This window comes from Engystomops pustulosus, chromosome 6, assembly GCF_040894005.1.
Source record: "Engystomops pustulosus chromosome 6, aEngPut4.maternal, whole genome shotgun sequence".
Classification (NCBI taxonomy): Eukaryota; Metazoa; Chordata; class Amphibia; order Anura; family Leptodactylidae; genus Engystomops; species Engystomops pustulosus.
In genome coordinates, this window is record NC_092416.1 from 139,185,266 (window position 1) to 139,205,251 (window position 19,986).

General features: G+C 41.1%; 1 protein-coding gene across 2 annotated transcripts in view; it reads left to right on the forward strand.

Annotated features, from left to right (window-relative positions):
• The first annotated feature begins 2,535 nt into the window (after positions 1-2,535).
• The window catches only part of TMEM98 (transmembrane protein 98), a 30,730-nt gene continuing 13,279 nt past the window's right edge, over positions 2,536-19,986 (forward strand). The window contains exons 1-4 of one of the 2 annotated variants that reach the window (XM_072111357.1): positions 2,536-2,629; positions 12,801-12,978; positions 16,953-17,084; positions 18,665-18,698. In XM_072111357.1, the coding sequence (XP_071967458.1) occupies positions 12,848-12,978; positions 16,953-17,084; positions 18,665-18,698 (297 nt within the window). In that variant the 5' untranslated portion in view covers positions 2,536-2,629; positions 12,801-12,847. Of the gene's footprint in view, positions 2,630-6,778; positions 6,877-12,800; positions 12,979-16,952; positions 17,085-18,664; positions 18,699-19,986 lie in introns of those variants that run through there. The other variant, XM_072111358.1, reaches the window with a different exon arrangement.

Sequence of the window (19,986 nt, forward strand, 5' to 3'; positions counted from 1 at the left end):
GAGATCTTCCTTCAAGAGTGTCATAGATGTGTGAAGGAACACCAAGGAGATCTTCTTTAGAATCTGAAGCTCCAGTTTTGTAAATATCTTCACTTATTTAGCTTTGGCCAGTGGTCTACATAGAAAAAGAATTGGAAAGTTCTTCCACTTTGTCACGGGTGCTTCTGCGACCCATGTCTCTGGTCACGGACACATCTGTGTACCTCCGCGTGACGGTACCTCTTCGCGGCGGCTGCAGGCATACTCACCCATCCATGCTCCAGCGATGGCACCTGCGGTCAGCTCTGTGAAGTTTAAAGGGCCAGCGTGCCACTAATTGGTGCTGGATGGCCACTGCCCTGCTATATAGCCTGCCTCTTCCTATGACTCCTGCCGGATCTTTGTGCCCAGTTGCCTTAGACAAAGCATTGTTATTGAGACTCTTGTAATTTATCTGTTGCGACCTCTACTTTGTTTCCTGACCCCGATTCTCTGCCACTTGCCTTGACCGCCCGCTATGTTCCCGACTCGTTCCTGTACCGCCGGTCCTGACCCGATGCCTGACTTTGACTCTGACTCTGTCTGCCGTCTCTGAACCTCACCTTGGCGGCTACCGCAAGAAACTTGGTGAATACCAGGTGCCACTTAGACTCCGCTCCCAGGCGTCGGCTTACTTCATCCCTCGCGGATGGGGGGGACCATCACAACCACCACCGTTCCTGACACACTTATCATGCTTATCCCTGAATTTACAGCTTTTGACAATGAAGGTGCCGAGCAGTGTAGTACGAATACTACCTTTCAATTTAGAGTCATGGAGAAATTAAAGTATGCTGAATTTCCACAACATAGAGGTTCCTCGCCTCTGCCTTCTGCCAGCTATTCCTAGTATTTGTTGTACAGGCAGCTCTAGATGTAGGAGAGGTGAGTAACCATTGGACACCAGGTACTACACTAGAAAAATGTCCATTACTTACAATTTCCAAGATAAAATGATTTAATGACTTGGGAGTGGGGGAGCAATGTTCCTTGCCTTATTAGGGCACCAAACTCCCCTGTCAGGCCAGTTGTTCTTCAATACCAGTAAGAGGTCGCATTACTTTCGGTGGAAGCTTTAAAAAAAAAAACGGTGAGCAAGGGCGTTCCCGCCCCTGCTTGCTCCTCTCCCCACCTGTTTTGTCACCCACACTTATTATGCATATTTTTGGTATGAAACAAATTTAGTTACATTTTACTGTACAAATATCTGTTCTACAAGAACATTATCTAAAAATGAATGGCCATCATCTATTTGATTTAGCATTTAAGTAACACTAAGTAACAGTGCATAAATTACAGAATTACAGGAATCTACCATCAGTTTTACTGATGTAAGATTTTCCTCAGGATTTCTTTCATTATAACTCTATACGCCACAATTGCAGAAACATAGAGTTATGGAAGTTATTTTAATTAGTCTGGGGCACTCCGGCTGCCTGAGTAACTAAGAGCACCTACTCCCATTCTGATTCAAGTCTATGCCTCATTTTAGCCCCATTTTTTGTAGTCACCCCCCAATGTTCCCATTTTCTGCCCCCCCCCCCTCTTGTAATACCCCTCACATATAATCCCCCCTTTAATTTTGTGCGCCCACTTTTTGTACTCTCTTTACTTAGTGAGCACTTTTATTTATCTCCCTACTCATAATGCTCTCGCTTTCTGTACTCCAACCCCTCCTCTCCTGCTACTTCTCTAAATATTTTACCCCCATTTCCTATTCCCTCCTCAGCTTCACATTGTGGATTTTCTCTTCCTCCCTCACCTTGTGGCTCCACTCCTCCTCCTCACCTTCACAATGTGACCCCTCTTCTCTCTCCCCAACATTGTGGCCCTACACCTCCTTATCACCTTCACATTGTGGCCTCTCCTCTCCCACTCACATTGTGGTTTCCTCCTCGTTCTTTTCCTCCTCTACACAGGGTGGCCACTCTCCTCTTCCCCACATATTGTGGCCCCTTTCCCCCTCCTCTCCCCTCACATTGTAGTCCCTCACCACCTATGCACAATGTAGCCATTCTCCTCTCCCCTGCACATTGTGGCTCTCTCCTCCTGCTCACCTGCACACTGTGGCCCCTCTTCCCCTCATATTGTGTATTTGCACCTCTTTGTCACATCTATTTCATTTATTACAACATGAGAAGGCAAGGCATTGTTGTGAACAGGATACATTAATTTATAGTGGAATTGCATTATTTTTAAATATAACTTCAGATGTATTTATCCGTAAACAACATATGTACATGGGAAATACCTTAAATCTAGCATCCAATTCTCCATCATATAAATGCAGTGTACAATCAAACCATAAAGAATGAATTAAATTATTCCTTTATACTTTTCTATAAACCTCCGATGGTCCAGAATAATAATAATTAGGCTAGTGCTCGATAAGGAAGAATTTCACTATATATATATATATATATATATATATATATATATATATATATATATATATATACCGGTATATACTGTGTGTGCTCAGAGTGCACTTACTAATCCCATAATGCACAGGGCTAGGTTTTCTGCAATCTGTCAGGCTGGAATGTGTTCTTACTCCCAGAGTCTTAGATAAGAGGAGGAATGTGGGAATGGAGGAAACCGAGAACAAAAGGTAAAGTAACTCTTCTCCCTTTCATATATTACCCTCCTGCTGTTGTGTTACTTATAGATGTTTCCCTTATATGCACCAAGTTCTGCCTATGATGCTCTTTGTTGTCATGTAACAAGTAACGTAACTTTTTGTACTGGCTGTTTTGTCTGCTTTATTTGCCTGGTACAGCAGGGGGATGGGCAATGATTTATATCTACGTTGACTGTCTTTTCTTCTTGAACTTCATTTACAGAAATACAAAGTTTCCCCGTTTCCATAAAACCTGAGCTAAATTCATTTTTTTTTCAGATTTTTGAAAAACATTTTTAGATTATTTAATATGTATTGTAACAGCATATTTTAAAACATTTCAGCATCAGCATCAATGGTGAATATTCATTTTTTGCAATCTTTTTAGAAATATTGTGAAATCCCCTTGTTCACATAATAATATATAAATAGGATATGGGCTCTTTAAAAATTGGAGCAACTAATCCAGCTTTTGTAACACATAAGGAATTTTAATCCTATTATTGAATTTTAAAAAGTAGTTTTTCAGTTTTGTGTGTCTTGTGGGACCATAGAAAAGTGTTCAATGTGAATAATATTTATCATAATAATATCATATAAATGCATAAAGCTACAGCTGATAAAGCTGATAGATCTCATAATATCCTATGTAATTTATTCTTAATGGAACTTTATTCCTTACAATACTCACCTCAACTGCTGCAGAACTGGTCTTGGGGGAAAAAAGCAAATGTTTCTGCAGAACACTGTCGACTTGTGAGTAGATAAAGTATTCATGATATGGTATTGTAACTAAATTTGAGGTGACTATAATAAGGTTCTATAGCAGCTGAGGTGTACATTATTTGGTTCTGTAGCAGCTGCAGTGCATATTATGAGGTTCTGCAGCAGCTGTAGTGCTTATTAAGTGCCTCCTTAGCAGATGAAGGGAATATAATCAGGTTTTGCGCCGGCTGAGGTGCATATCATGAGGTTCTTCAGCAGCTGAGGTGTGCAAAATAATATGTAGGGGCTGAGGTGTTTATTCTGATGATCTGCAAAAATTGTGGGGCTGTACCATAACTGGAAGTTCTTACATGCGTGCAACCACTTCCTATTCAGGCGCACACATGGTAGCGCGCATGGTGTGCCGAGCTCGGACCACGGTGCGGGGAAGCTAGTTCAGATATAAAGATTAATAAAGTGTTAAAACTCTTTAAACACGTTTAAAAACATAACGAAGATAAGTGCCGGCACCAGCTCACTCTGAGCTGGTGCACGGCATGTGCTGCTTAGAAGCCCTATCCAAAGTGGTAGGTATCCTTTAAGCTTCCCTTTCTTTAAAACTACCCTGCATCCCCTACCTTATATCACTATTTCTTGCCCTATACAGTAAAAAGAAAATAATAGGCACTTAACTTTCCCCCTTCTCCTGCTTCCCCATAGCAGTCGACCTTATCTGCATCCGGTGAAGCCACTATGGGTGCTACGGTGGTGGCTCCACCGGTGATATTGGTATGAGTAAGTCATTACTCACCTAAGTCACTATGCACCTTGAAACTCTCTTTGTTTCAACAAATAAATTGCATTGTTTGTATGCATCTACGTTTACTTCCATTGGACAGCGATCTGTTCATGGTCACACATGTACACAGCTCATTGTCACAGTCTATGGGGAATAGTCCCTTGGGACTAAGGTCTTGTGGAACACGGAGGGCTTTCTCTTCAGTAACAGGACATGAAGATCCGGCAGGGGATTCTCGGAGCTTCCAGAATAAATAGCAGAGCCAGGTATGCCAGCACCAATTAGTAGGACGCTGGCCCTTTAAATTCCTGGTGAGTCAGCGCGCATGCCCCAGAGAGCTGGGAAGCACGCGGCCTAGTCCAGGACAAGAGCAGGAGCTGTGAGGAAGACCACGAGACCAGAGCTGGACCAGGAGCGGGGAGGGGTGAGTTGCTGGTCCGGGATGGGGCAGCCGCACATATCGGAGCACGGATGCATCCGCGATCCGCAACATGGACTCAGGACCGGTCCGGGGCCGTGCCACAGGAGGGAACACGGGTGCTCCCGCGATCTGATACATGGATCGTGGGATCACCCGTGACACTCATTAGTATCAAAAAGCGTAATCAGAGATGTATGTACCTGTGTAACATCACATGACCAAAGACTTCAGATGAGCGGACCCAAACTTTAGGTTCAGGTCTGTGATTCTGTTGCATGCGCGTTGCATCGCTTTGCTCCATTCAGCCATTTGATGCCTCTACCTACTAGCAATAGCTGGGAATGGCCAGGGAGGGCGATATGTAAATTTGCTGACCTGGTTGTATGGCTGTCCAATCCAGCAATATGTCTGGGTCACGTGGGATGTACCCAAACCTTTGACCAAAACTTAAAACGCAATCCCGCTCATCTTTACCAGGGACAGATTTCTATCCACAGGAAGTAAACATAGAACCTTTCTATAGCAGGACAACAGCAGAGATTTAGAAAATGTTTAGATAAACATTTGCTGAAATGGGAACATCCCTTTAAGTCAGCATTTATTCTGCGAGGTAAACTTTGCCTATCCAAATGACTGATTACATGGTGACATCACAGGCCCTTTTCTCACCGATTATATGGCCTCTCCCCCTTCCCTTCATACATAGTTGCACATGCCGAGCTTGCACACTAATATCTCTGCTTCTGAGTGCCCATGAAACTACTCCTGACATGCGAATATAAGTTTTCTCACATAGAATCAGTGGAATAATCTCAATTTTTTGGAACAAGAATTTGTTATTAAAATCGTGAATACGTCACTTGCACGCCATGTGGGCCAGGAGGGGACACGGAGGCTAGTGGAAACTTTTGTTCGCTGTTTTATACGCAAAACTACGCCAGGTCGAACTGGGCGTAGTTTTGCTTGCAAGCTGCTCCACCCGATGGCCTAAGTCTCTCTATCCGGCGCAGAAAAAAAAATCACCCTCTTAATTTTTGTACAAATATTATTTACATACATGTCAATAGAAAATGACTGTTACTACTGACACATATTAAGATATCTACACATCAATCTCACAAACAGTGTGCTTCACCGCCCCATGACTGGAGTGTAGGTCCAGATAGCATACAATGGGCACCCTGTGGGGCTTTCAAGTACTCAATTCTTGTGACCACTTGAAAGCACAATACGGCAAACAAAGATGTATTCCTTTTTCTTTTGGATAGGGGCTTAGTCTATTATGGAACATTTAATGGATTAATAGGTTTTCCAAATCTAATAAAATTCATGTTATTAAAATGTTTTAGGATTTATATTGATGTATGTAGATTTTCCATGTCATCTCCTACATTATATCAATAGTTCTATATCCTACAATTCACACTCTGGTATAGGGGATTTCTGTGCAGAAGACACCTCATTTCCATAACTATCAGGTCAGATAGCATTACAATAGAAGATAACCCCTCTATCACTGCTGACAATGGATGTCACAGCTTATCTACACCTACTATCTGCACAGACTGTGACAAAAAGCTGAGCATAGACCTCAATGAGTAGGCTACAATCTATTGATAACAGACCCCATAGTCATGTACAGAGAATACTATAAAATCTACAACCAGGAAACATTACACAAAAATGATATTTTACTGACTGGTTTCAGTAAGTTAAAAAAAAATTGGTAAAACAGTACCCTTTTTCCAAAAAACATCACCACCCTTGGCCATAGTATTGCAGCTCATACATTTTGTTATATGGACAAGGGCATCATTTTTTTTCTAAAACAAATCAAATTTAAGGCTCTAAGGTTCTTCCAAATTATATATTTTTTTGCTTTTGTGAGAATCAAAAGAGGAAAGGAATCACAAGGAAAATGTTAGGGAACAAGAAGAATTTTAATATGATATAACAATATCTTACAAATAACAAACTATATATTCAAATTTTGTAATGCAGAAAATCAATGTAAATGTTCAAAAACAAAACTTTATTTAGAAAAAAAATGCGGAAAAAGTCATGTTTGGTAATTTTCCAACCCTGCAAGTCATTATTTTCTAGAACACTGAACCTTCCACTTATATTGCACTGCAATGAGAGCTATTGATAGCTGCAGAGGATTAAGTGAATGGTAAATGGTCACTCCCCGAGTCTGTTAATGATTTAGGAAAAGGCAAACGTAGGCAAGATATGTTTACCCACTTATGTATCATTGTGAGGCCTACACGGAAGTACCCGTCTATACAACGCAGCCTCGATGCCTGAATCTAGGTAAGAAAATCCAAAACTAACAAAATTATCACTAATTAAATTGGTGTTCAGTATCGGGGTAAATACGGCAAACTGGGATTATCATCTACCAGATACATTTACATCCAATAGGCTTTAACGTGTTCCGATCTTCATGGTCAGGTTTACAGGTTTATCATAGTCAACTGTTCTATTTGGTCAGCAAGCTCTAGGCTTTACAGATATGACAGATGAGCTGAAACGACTATTTGCCTTCATAACTGTACGAGTGCAGGGTATTACATTACTAGCTAGCAGTCTTACTGCAGTGTCACCTCTCTTATTGTCACTTTTAACCTCTCATGAGAGATGTGGAGAAAACAGTCCCCTTCAATGAATATGGCAGAGTATTCTAATGACTCCTATATAGTAGTAGCTGATAATAATATTTCCTAGTTATTATTTGGCTTATTAGTATGTGACAATGCTATAGAACTTGTGGAACTACAGGGAATCTGGACTTCTATGTTAAGAGTTACAGTACCACAGGTCAGAAATCACTGTGTTATGACCCGGATAGCCACAATGTGCCTCAGAAGTCTGCAATTTTTTCTCTTTTCTTTCTTTTTTTTTATTACAAGAGCTGATTTTTTATATATATTACTGTTTTAGTTTTACTTGTTTCTACAGTGCAGTATGTGTGTATATATATATGGTATATATATATATATATATAAGAAAAAAAGAAGAAAAGAAAAAATAGCAGCACAGTCCTTAGAACAGAATGTTATGGGTGCTATCCTCACTCTCACCAGCCAGAGTTCAATAGGTATCCAAAAAATGAAGACAGGCAGCACTCCAAAGTAGTGAAAAAATTAGAGTGTTTATTCCACCTCCCGCAACGTTTCGGCTGTACTCTCAGCTTGACAAAGGATGAGAGTACAGCCGAAACGTTGCGGGAGGTGGAATAAACATTCAAGTTTTTTCACTACTTTGGAGTGCTGGCTGTCTTCATTTTTTGGATGTGTATATATATACATATATACACTCACCGGCCACTTTATTAGGTACACCATGCTAGTAACGCGTTGGACCCCCTTTTGCCTTCAGAACTGCCTCAATTCTTCGTGGCATAGATTCAACAAGGTGCTGGAAGCATTCCTCAGAGATTTTGGTCCATATTGACATGATGGCATCACACAGTTGCCGCAGATTTGTCGGCTGCACATCCATGATGCGAATCTCCCGTTCCACCACATCCCAAAGATGCTCTATTGGATTGAGATCTGGTGACTGTGGAGGCCATTTGAGTACAGTGAACTCATTGTCATGTTCAAGAAACCAGCCTGAGATGATTCCAGCTTTATGACATGGTGCATTATCCTGCTGAAAGTAGCCATCAGATGTTGGGTACATTGTGGTCATAAAGGGATGGACATGGTCAGCAACAATACTCAGGTAGGCTGTGGCGTTGCAACGATGCTCAATTGGTACCAAGGGGCCCAAAGAGTGCCAAGAAAATATTCCCCACACCATGACACCACCACCACCAGCCTGAACCGTTGATACAAGGCAGGATGGATCCATGCTTTTTTATGTTGTTGACGCCAAATTCTGACCCTACCATCCGAATGTCGCAGCAGAAATTGAGACTCATCAGACCAGGCAACGTTTTTCCAATCTTCTACTGTCCAATTTCGGTAAGCTTGTGCAAATTGTAGCCTCAGCTTCCTGTTCTTAGCTGAAAGGAATGGCACCCGGTGTGGTCTTTTGCTGCTGTAGCCCATCTGCCTCAAAGTTCGACGTACTGTGCGTTCAGAGATGCTCTTCTGCCTACCTTGGTTGTAACGGGTGGCGATTTGAGTCACTGTTGCCTTTCTATCAGCTTGAACCAGTCTGCCCATTCTCCTCTGACCTCTGGCATCAACAAGGCATTTCCGCCCACAGAACTGCCACTCACTGGATGTTTTTTCTTTTTTGGACCATTCTCTGTAAACCCTAGAGATAGTTGTGCCGGAAAATCCCAGTAGATCAGCAGTTTCTGAAATACTCAGACCAGCCCTTCTGGCACCAACAACCATGCCACGTTCAAAGGCACTCAAATCACCTTTCTTCCCCATACTGATGCTCGGTTTGAACTGCAGGAGATTGGGGATCATTTACTAAGGGCCCGATTCGCATTTTCCCGACGTGTTACCCGAATATTTCCGATTTGCGCCGATTGTACCTGAATTGCCCCGGGATTTTGGCGCACGCGATCGGATTGTGGCGCATCGGCGCTGGCATGCACGCGGCGGAAATCGGGGGGCATGGCCGAACGAACACCCGACGTATTCGGAAAAACCGCCACATTTAATAACCGAAAATGTGTCGCTTGGGAAGTGCTTACCTTCACCTGGTCCGGCTCGGTGTATTCCGGCGAGATCAGATGCATTTCAGCGCAGCAGCGCCACCTGGTGGACGGCGGAGGAACTGCCATCCTAAATCCTGTCCGGACCCGAATCCTGTTCAGAGAACGCGCCGGTGGATCGCGAATGGGCCGGGTAAGTAAATCTGCCCCATTGTCTTGACCATGTCTACATGCCTAAATGCACTGAGTTGCCGCCATGTGATTGGCTGATTAGAAATTAAGTGTTAACGAGCAGTTGGACAGGTGTACCTAATAAAGTGGCCGGTGAGTGTATATTGCTAGTGCATTTGGGTCATACTTATAGTCATAATTAGCTACATGACAGTGTGATATGTTACTTACATCAGTGATTTTCAACCTTTTTTGAGCCGCGGCACACTTTTTATACTTAGAAAATCCTGGGGCACACCACCAACCAAAACAGCACAAAATGACACTAAAACAGTCATATTATACATATAGTTAACCCCTTCCCGACGCGCGCCGTACTAGTACGGCGCGCGCCGGGTCCCGGTGCATGGAGACGGCTGCCCCTATCCATGTCACATCTGTACTGTATGCTTGCCCCTATCAATGTCACATCTGTACTGTATGCTCGCAAAGTTTGTACAGCAGCCGAGCCCTCTCCATAGCCGGTAAGTCTTTGCTGCATATTGAAGCAAAGGCTTACCGGTAACACCCGCGATCGGAGGCTTCAAAAAGATGGCTGCCATCTTGCCGCGGATCGCCGCTCCCCGATGACGTCACAGGGAGCAGTGATCCGTTGCCATGACAGCATCAGGTCTCACGAAGGCCCGATGCTGTCTCGTTTTAACCCATTCATTACAATGTGCTATCAGCACATTGTAATGAATGAGGAGTAAAATCCCCATATACTGCCATATTGCAGTATGGCAGTATATGGTAGGATCGATCAGACAACCTAGGGTTAAAGTACCCTAGGGAGTCTGAAAAATAGTTAAAGTAAAAGTAAAAAAAAGTTTAAAAAAAAAAAATTATATTAAAAAAACCTAAAAATTCAAATCACCCCCCTTTCCCTAGAACTGATACTAATATTAATAAACAGTAAAAATCATAAACACATTGGGGGTCATTTACTAAGGGCCCGATTCGCGTTTTCCTGACGTGTTACCCGAATATTTCCGATTTGCGCCGATTGTACCTGAATTGCCCCGGGATTGTGGCGCACGCGATCGGATTGTGGCGCATCGGCGCCGGCATGCGCGCGACGGAAATCGGGGGGCGTGGCCGAACGAAAACCCGACGTATTCGGAAAAACCGCTGCATTTAAAAACCGAAAAAGTGTCGCTTGGGGAGCGCTTACCTTCACCTGGTCCGAGGTGGTGCATTCCGGCGCGATGAGATGACTTTCAGCGCAGCAGCGGAAGAACTACATTCATAAATCCCGGCCGGACCCGAATCCAGAGCAGAGAACGCGCCGCTGGATCGCGACTGGACCGGGTAAGTAAATGTGCCCCACAAGGTATCGCCGCGTCCGAAAATGTCCAATCTATCAAAATATAATAACGGTTTTTCACTGCATAAAAAAATAGCGTCCAAAGTCAAAAATGAAATTTTTTTGCCATTTTGGAAAATATAAAAAAATTAATAAAAAGTGATCAAAGGGTCGTACAGTCCTAACAATGATAGCAATGAAAACGTCATCAAAAGTCGCAAAAACTGACACCACCCACAGCTCTGTACACCAAAGTATGAAAAAGTTATTAGCGCCAGAAGATGGCAAAATCAAAAAAAAAAATTTTGTACAGTAGGTTTTAATTTTTTTAAATGTATGAAAACATTATAAAACCTGTACAAATGTGGTATCCCTGTGATCGTAGCAACCCAAAGAATAAAATAGACCTGTCATTTGGGGCACACAGTGAAAGCTGTAAAATCCAAGCCCACAAGAAAACGTCGCAAACGTGTTTTTTCACCATTTTCACTGCATTTGGAATTTTTTTCCCACTTCCCAGTACGCGCCATGGAATATTATATACCGCCGCTACGAAGTGCAATTTGTTACGCAGAAAATAAGCCATAACAGAGCTCTTTATGTGGAAAAATAAAAAAGTTATAGATTTTTGAAGGTGGGGAGTGAAAAATGGAAGTGAAAAAACTAAAAAAGGCCAAGTCGTTAAGGGGTTAATAATATAGATTCTAAATTTATTTTACTCACTCATTGTGAAACCTGGGCCTGTTTCGATAAACACAAAAGGGATAACCTGGCAGGAATGGTGGAAAGACACACACAAAGCTCTTCCTCAACAGTTCTCAGTTTCTCCCTGTTTTTAGTATTTGGTGCTGATTATGTGGCTCATATACTGCAAAATAAAGGGATACAATGAGAAGTACTATGGCCATGAGGCCAGAGTACAAGTGCCAGCTCGTATACTCAGCATATGAGCTGGTACTTGTAGTACTCCAGCCTCATGACTATAGTATTTCTCATTTTACATTTCTCATTGTTATATGCAGTATACTGCTGGAGTACTAAAAGTACCAGCTCATATGCTGAGTATTCTGCCAACAGTTCATATACTCAGGCAAAAGGTCATATAGTCAGCATTATTGGCGGGCATTACCTTGGCGGTGGGCAAATGCGCGAGGATCAAAGCTTGTGCATGTGTTATTGTACACGTCTTACATTGTAAGAAGCCATGACTGCTCATCGCTGCGCATTGCCGGGAAACAAAACACAGGGGGCACCATAGTTTGGGGAACTTTCCCCCGCGGCACACCCGACCATGTGTCGCGGCACACTAGTGTGTCGCGGCACACTAGTGTGCCACAGCACACTGGTTGAAAATCACTGTGTTACATGATGTTCAAATCTGTTAATGATGATCCATTGTTTAATTTGTAAAAAATGGAAAAACATGTATGATTTTCTTGATACTTTAAAAAAAACTTTTGGTTCAAGGGGATGAAGATTTTTTGTAACTTGAGGGGTTCAATGGTTGAGCATACTCTTGCACACACTGGGGCTTATTTACTTAAGTCAGATTTTCCAACACTTTCAGGGATTTGCTCCGCTGGGACAGGTGTTTAACTGGGGATTGTGTCACACGCAATCGGATTGTGGCTCAGCTGCCCTGGATTTCATGCAACAGAAATCGGGGGGCATGCCGTCGGATGATAGGACAGATTCGGGCTGAGCGCGGGATTTAACTTTTAAATTGTGTTGCAAGATCAAGCACTTACCTGCACCAGGAAGAAGAAGGTGAACTCCGGCGGACCAGGGCGGGGAAGCGACACATGTAGGATATCGGGCGCACAATCTTAGTGAATCACAGCAGAGTGCATTCCGGTCGGTCGGATAATGCACTTTCAGGGATCGCGACAGGACAGGTAAGTAAATGTGGCCCAATGTATGTATATTTTTGACTATTTTTCAATTTAAATAATTGATTTATTTTGGGGATATAAATCTTCTTATATTATGTTTTTTTTTTTAAATAATTTGAACTGTTTTATAGCCTGGCCAATATCCTGCATGCTCTCTGCTCTCAATTCCATGGTAACTTCAGTAACATGAGCTCTGCTCAAATTCTAGATGACTGAAGGCATTTCAAGTGACTAGCCTTCTCAACCTACAGAAGGATGGAGACCGTTGTAATTGTAGCTATCGGTGTCTTGGCTACTATTTTTCTGGCTTCTTTTGTGGCCTTGGTTGTTGTCTGCAGGCAACGATATTGCCGGACGAAAAATCTTCTCACACATTACAACAACAAGTAAGAATCTCAAATTATGTAAATGTTGGATGACATTTGCTGTCAAAGTTATCATGTATGTTTTTAGGTTTGGTTGTTTGTTCGCAACCCAAGAAGTAGTCGGTTATACTGGGTGATAGAGTGGTACCGACTATATCACCCAGTACAACCGACTATTTATTTAAACTTTACCAAAATAAAATACAACTGTACAATTACACTCACGAATGTTTGCTCACAGTCCTGGATCAATCCGACACCCACTGTTAAAAATCAGAAATGGAAGAAAGATAAAAACCCTTTCTCCAAAAGATTTTTTTTAATATTCATATTCCGTGGCTACTGTTTAGAATATTCCTTGTGTCAAATCACCCTTCAGAGAAAAGACCACCATCCAGAATTTTACAGGCTATTCCACTCCTCCAACATTTGTAGATGTACTCTCACTGCCATATTCTATGTTACATCAGTGATTTTCAACCTTTTTTGAGCCGCGGCACACTTTTTATACTTAGAAAATCATGGGGCACACCACCAACCAAAATAGCACAAAATGACACTAAAACAGTCATATTATACATATAGTTAATAATATAGATTCTAAATTTATTTTACTCACTCATTGTGAAACCTGGGCCTGTTTCGATAAACACAAAAGGGATATCCTGGCAGGAATGGTGGAAAGACACACACGGAGCTCTTCCTCAACAGTTCTCAGTTTCTCCCTGTTTTTAGTATATGGTGCTGATTATTATGTGGCTCATATACTGTAAAATAAAGGGGTACAATGAGAAGTTCTATGGCCATGAGGCCAGAGTACAAGTGCCAGCTCGTATACTCAGCATATTAGCTGGTACTTGTAGTACTCCAGCCTCATGACTATAGTATTTCTCATTGTTATATGCAGTATACTGCTGGAGTACTAAAAGTACCAGCTCATATGCTGAGTATTCTGCCAACAGTTCATATACTCAGGCAAAAGGTCATATAGTCAGCATTATTGGCGGGCATTACCTTGGCGGTGGGCAACTGCGAGAGTCTCTCCGCTCTCAGGATGATGCGCCGGCCTCGGTGACGTCATTTTGTCTTGCGAGGATCAAAGCTTGCGCATGTGTTATTGTACACGTCTCCTACATTGTAAGAAGCCATGACTGCGCATCACTGTGCATTGCCGAGAAACAAAACACAGGGGGCACCATAGTTTGAGGAACTTTCCCCTGGTTGAAAATCACTGCTATAGAGGATAATTTAGAGAACATAGCGTAGCCAGTTTCCAAAATTACATCAGACCTTTTTGCTGTAGTCTACTCTGACTTTTAAAACTGTAAAATGTGCATATCAAATCTAAAATCGCATCAGCCATAAACAGCCGACAGTGGGTTTTGCTTCCACCTCGGATGGGAGAGTTTCTGAACTGAAAATCCCACAGGAATGAAGTGTTTTTCTGAATGGGTATGGGGTAATTTAAGTGGAAGGTGTGAACAATTGCAACTATGTGATTGGATATAGATGTCTGCCTATATTGTTATAGGTTGGAGTAAGTAGAAATGTGGATTGGATGTAAGAGATCATATGGGAAAATAGTGTGATTGGATATATTAAGTTACCCACCTCTAGGATGAGGATGAGTTTGTGAACTGAAAACCCCATAGAAGTGAGGCGTTCTTCTGACTGGACATGTTGTTGGAAGGTGTGGACAATTTTAAGTATGTGATTGGATATTTTGAGTTGACCACCTCTGCTGTTATTGGCTGGAGTAGGAAGGGAGGAGGATTTGATGAAACAGGTCAAGTGACCGTTTATAGGAAAAATAGCCATCTCAATAGTTTTTTTCAATGAGAGTAGGCGTGTTCCTGATTGGTCCGCACCATTTGAACACGAGGATGTGCAACATGTGATATTGAATTTGATGGGTATAAATGATAAAAATATGTGTGTAAATTGTTGTAAAAGAAGCTTTTGGAAGCCAAACCTAGGGTCGGGCACTTATGGCCAATGTGATTTTACATTTAATATGCACATTTTTAAGTTTTAAAAATGTGAGTAGACTACAATAAAAAGGTCTGATGTCATTTTGAAATCAGGCTACGCTACGTTCTTTAAAGGGGAATTCCAATTTCTACATGTAATGGATATTGTTTGAATAATGATATGATAACTTAAAGAATTTTCCAATATACTTTCTGTATCCATTCCTCATGGTCACACAGGTGCATGGCTCATTACAGTAACAGAAATTAATCCGAGGCGTGTGATATAACGAGTCATGCACCTGATACAGAAAGTATATTGGAAAATTGTATAATTTTTAATCATACAAATAATAACATTAATTTGCCAAAGTGGGAATACCCCTTTACGTTATCCTCTATAGAGTACGGCAATTAGAGTACATTTAAAAATGCTAGAGGAGTGGCGTCTTCTCTGAAGGGTGATTTAACACAAGGAATATTCTTTTTTTTTTTTATCAACTCTTATTTTTCATTTTTAAATTGAAATTGAATTAAATCCAAAAGAAGCTTCCTAAGCATGACCCAGTAATTAGATGAGTACATCCATAAAATATGAAAAAGTAAGCCTCTTTCCATACCAAAACACAAGGAATATTCTTAACAAGATCCACAAACTGTTAATATAAAAAATTCTTTTCGACAAAGGGATACCTCCAGTTGGGAGTGTTTATGCTCTAAGTGCATTTTGCCTTACGAATGTGCGGGGTGCACCAGATAATTGAATAATGGCGCACAGTCTTCAGTTATCTGGCGCATCCTATACTGCTATGGAAATGTGCACCTTTTTTTTTAGGTGGACCTTTAATATACAATGTACAACACAATTCTGTTGAGTCGCTGTATTAAATGTGTCTCAAACTCCGACACAGTAACACGCTCCTTTAGGTGCACATTTTTCTGTCTTATTGGACACAGTGCAAATGCAAACCAAGTCAACCTTCTTTTATGTGCAATGTTTGACAGAAAACTGGGCTATTGAATATGGCTACCATGATTCTTCATGGGATCCCCATAAGTCTATGGTAAACTGAAACCTATTAGCATATCTTGGTAGATATTTAGACTGATCTTGAAACTCAAAACTGTAACAGAGCAATGAAAAAAATAATTATATATATATATATATCCTGTAATAATTTATATTATATTGTCATGCAAGGTAGAAAAAAAATGAATCAGCATTGTAACATGAAAGTTTTGGGGCAGGTAAAAGTCTGCAGATTTAAAAATACCTGGAATATCTTGCATATTTTCGGCTTCACAATACAAACCATGGGTGAGATGTATCACACACTGATGCATTGGGGCACATTTACTTACCCGGTCCTGTCGCAATCCAGCGGCGCGTTCTCTGACACTGATTCGGGTTCTGCTTGGATTCACTAAGGTTGTGAGCCCAATGTCCGCCAGGTGTCGCTGCTGCGCCGAGGTCCACCAAGGTTCGCAAAAGTTCACCTGCTTTGTTCCAGTGTATGTGAGTGCTATTTTTGCGACACATTTTTTTTTTTTTTAATTCTGCTGTTTTTCCAAATCCGTTGGAAAACCCCCCGATTGAAAGCCGACACCAATGCGCCACAATCCAATTGCGTGCGCCAAAATCCCAGGGCAATTCGGCGCAAATCAGAAAATTCGGGAAACCCGGCGGCAAAACCGATTTGGACCCTTAGTAAATGTGCCCCATTGTGTGCCTGCTCTTTCTGATCCCTCTGGCTCTATACCAAGAAGCTCCGGCCTCTTAGTAAATCCAAAAATTCTACACAATTCCCTGCCTGGAATAGGCTAGTACAAGCCAAAAGGAAAGGCGACAAAAAATGGCGATATTGCATTTCTTTTTTAAATTTCACCTCATAAAACTTTGTTTCCTGTTTTTCAATACAAGCTAGTTATGTTCAATGTTACCTAAAAAGGAAAGCTCATGTAAAGCCTAAAACCCTACTCATGAATCTATTTTTATCTTTTAATCTATTTTTATTTCCTTAAAAGGCCAACTGTGGATTTAATTGGAGCAATGGAAACTCAATCGGAGCCTTCAGAGCTAGAACTGGATGATGTTGTGATCACAAACCCGCAAATTGAGGCAATTTTAGAAGATGAAGACTGGATAGAAGATGCATCGTATGTTCAGAAAACAATACAAATTAATCTGTGATCACTCCTTAAGAATAGCACTCTCATCTAGGCTGGTGTAAAATCAATCTTTCTCACCACCATGTAATGAAACCTTATAATGGAGATTCTGACCTCACTTACAGAACCATATTCAGTAACATCAAACAAAACTAAATACATACTCAATAAGCATGTAACCTACATGTGGACAGACATGTGTTTTTTTGATGTACCTAATGGCCGTATTAGTTAGCCATATTATTATTTAGGCAGTTTTGTGTAGGCAAGCAGTTTATAGGTACTACTACATGGTACTGTATGGGTTAGTATAGAAATATTACTTTCCACTTCACATCTTCAAGAACTGATACAACAGGGTTTCTAGGCGTAGCGCGCGTCAGGTGTCGGTACACGAAGAGGGCTCACTGGCCTTTGTTGCATACGCGGTGTTATCCCGTCGATCGCTGTCGGCCAAGCTGCCGCGCCGCCATCTTGCTGAGGATCGTCGCTCCCCATGAGGTCATTGGGGAGCGGCGATCGGTCACCAAAGACCCGAGTCTGTCTCATTTTAACCAATTCATTACAATGTGCAATTTACACATTTTAACCCATTCATTACAATGTGCAATTTACACATTTTAATGAATGAGGTGGACAATCCCCATATACTGCCATATACTGTAGTGTGGCAGTATATGGTAGGATCAATCTGACAACCTAGGGTTAAAGTACCCTGGGGGGGTCTGAAAAATAGTGAAAGTAAAAATAAAAAAAGTTAAAAAAAAATTATAATTAAAAAAAAATAATAACACAAATCACCCCCCCCTCCTCCTTCCCTAGAACTGATATAAATAAACACTGAAAATCACTAACACATTAGGTATCGCCGCGTCTGAAAATGCCCGCTCTATCGAAATATAATAACGGTTTTTCACTGCGTTTAACCCTGTAATGGAAAAAAGCGCCCAAAGACAAAAATGCCACTTTTTTGCCATTTTGAAAAATATCAAAAATTCTATAAAAAGTGATCAAAAGCTTTTATAGTCCTAAAAATGGTATCATTGAAAATGTAATCAAAAGTTGCACTAAATGACACCACCCACAGCTCCGTACACCTAGATATGAAAAAGTTATTAGCGCCAGAAAATGGCAAAATCCCCCCAAAAATTTTTGTACTGGAGGTTTTCATTTTTGTAATGTATGAAAACATAATATAACCTATACAAATTTGGTATCCCCGTGATCTTACAAACCCAAAGAATAAATTCGACATGTCAAGTCGTTTTTTCACCATTTTTACTGCATTTGGAATTTATTTCCTGTTTCCCAGAACATGGCATGAAATATTCAATAACATCACAATGAACCATCACACAGCTCTTTACGTGTAAAAATACAAAAGTTATAGATTTATGAAGGTGGGGAGTGAAAAATGGAAATGAGAAAAAAACAAAAGGGCCAGGTCGTTGAGGGGTTAACAACTCAATACATCCTAACTCAGTATAAAATGTATATATTGTACAAAATGCAATTTTTTTGGTGTGTTTTATATAAAGACTCGCACATTGATTTTCTTTTTTTCTTAGTGGCCTCGTGTCTCATTGCATCTCCATTCTGAAGGTAAGTTTACAAGGATCATATTAAAATTACCATATTAATGCTGTATTTATTATAAAGCTCTATCAATGCCATTCCACGTACATTAAATATGGGGACCACATATATTACATTCAGGCTAGAACAAATGGAAGTACAATACTACAGCGATCTGAAACAATTGAAAGGATGGCCCTGCTTGTGAGAGTCTATATGGGAGGGAAGATGGAGACACATAGTAATGGGATTATTGTGTGTTGTAGGCAATTCTAAATACATAGGTTTTCAGGTTTGGAAGGTGGGAGGCACAGGAGAAGTTCTGGAGAAAGTTGTGTGAAGGGTGGAGAGCGAAAGAGAACGTCCATACTAGTACATAAATTGAACAACTGGTTGCATGATTGTGGCCGCAGGTCAGTGGCCATTGTGATGATTGACGGTACGTCCACACGTTCAGTTTTTCAGATGCAGTTTTTGAAGCCAAAAGCAGATGTTGATGACAATCGATTGAGACAAATAATTTACAGGTGCTGGTCCTCCTACTTTTACTCCATTCCAGGTTTGAGCATCAAAAACTGCATCTGAAAAACTGTGTTGACACCCTCAAACTCACAAATGTGCTCGGTTGATGAATCCTAGACCATGTATCTAACATTGCTTCCGGGGATGCAGCAAAGAAGCAAGAAGGCTCAGCAAAGCATCTGGCCAACGTCTGAATTACAGGATGGTGCTGTAATTCTATGAGGAAGCAGGAACTCCTTGCATCATGTATAATTATGTTGAATGGTGTCACGTCACTAGCACAATGTTCAGTCTGTGAAATTTGACTACCTCACGGCCCGGTATAGGATTTGAAATAGATCTTTGAACATTGTATACAAATTACCTTTAAAGTGTCAGGGAGGTGTAGAAGAGTCATAGAGATGGTGCATCCTCACAAGTCAATGGCTGTTAGTTTATGATTTTTGTTTGAAAAAATTCTAGCCTTATTTTGTGAATGTAGATTTCTTTTTTATCCTCTGTTGTGGGGGGCTTGCATCTTGTCTGCATTCTCGTAATAGAATCAAGGCTCTGGAGCAACAGTCTAGGGCCTCATTGAGGTCTATGGAAATTCTTCTAGACTTGCTCTGTACAGATAGGAGTTGTAGATGAGATCTATTGTCAGTAGTGGATGATGTTTTCTATAGAGGTGTTATATTCGATTGTAATCCTATGTGTGATGTTAATGAAGTGATTGCTAAAAAAGAGAACCTATATAGAATTCATGTGTCTATTAGGTGGTGGCATCTAATAAGAACAAAACTTGAATGCAAAT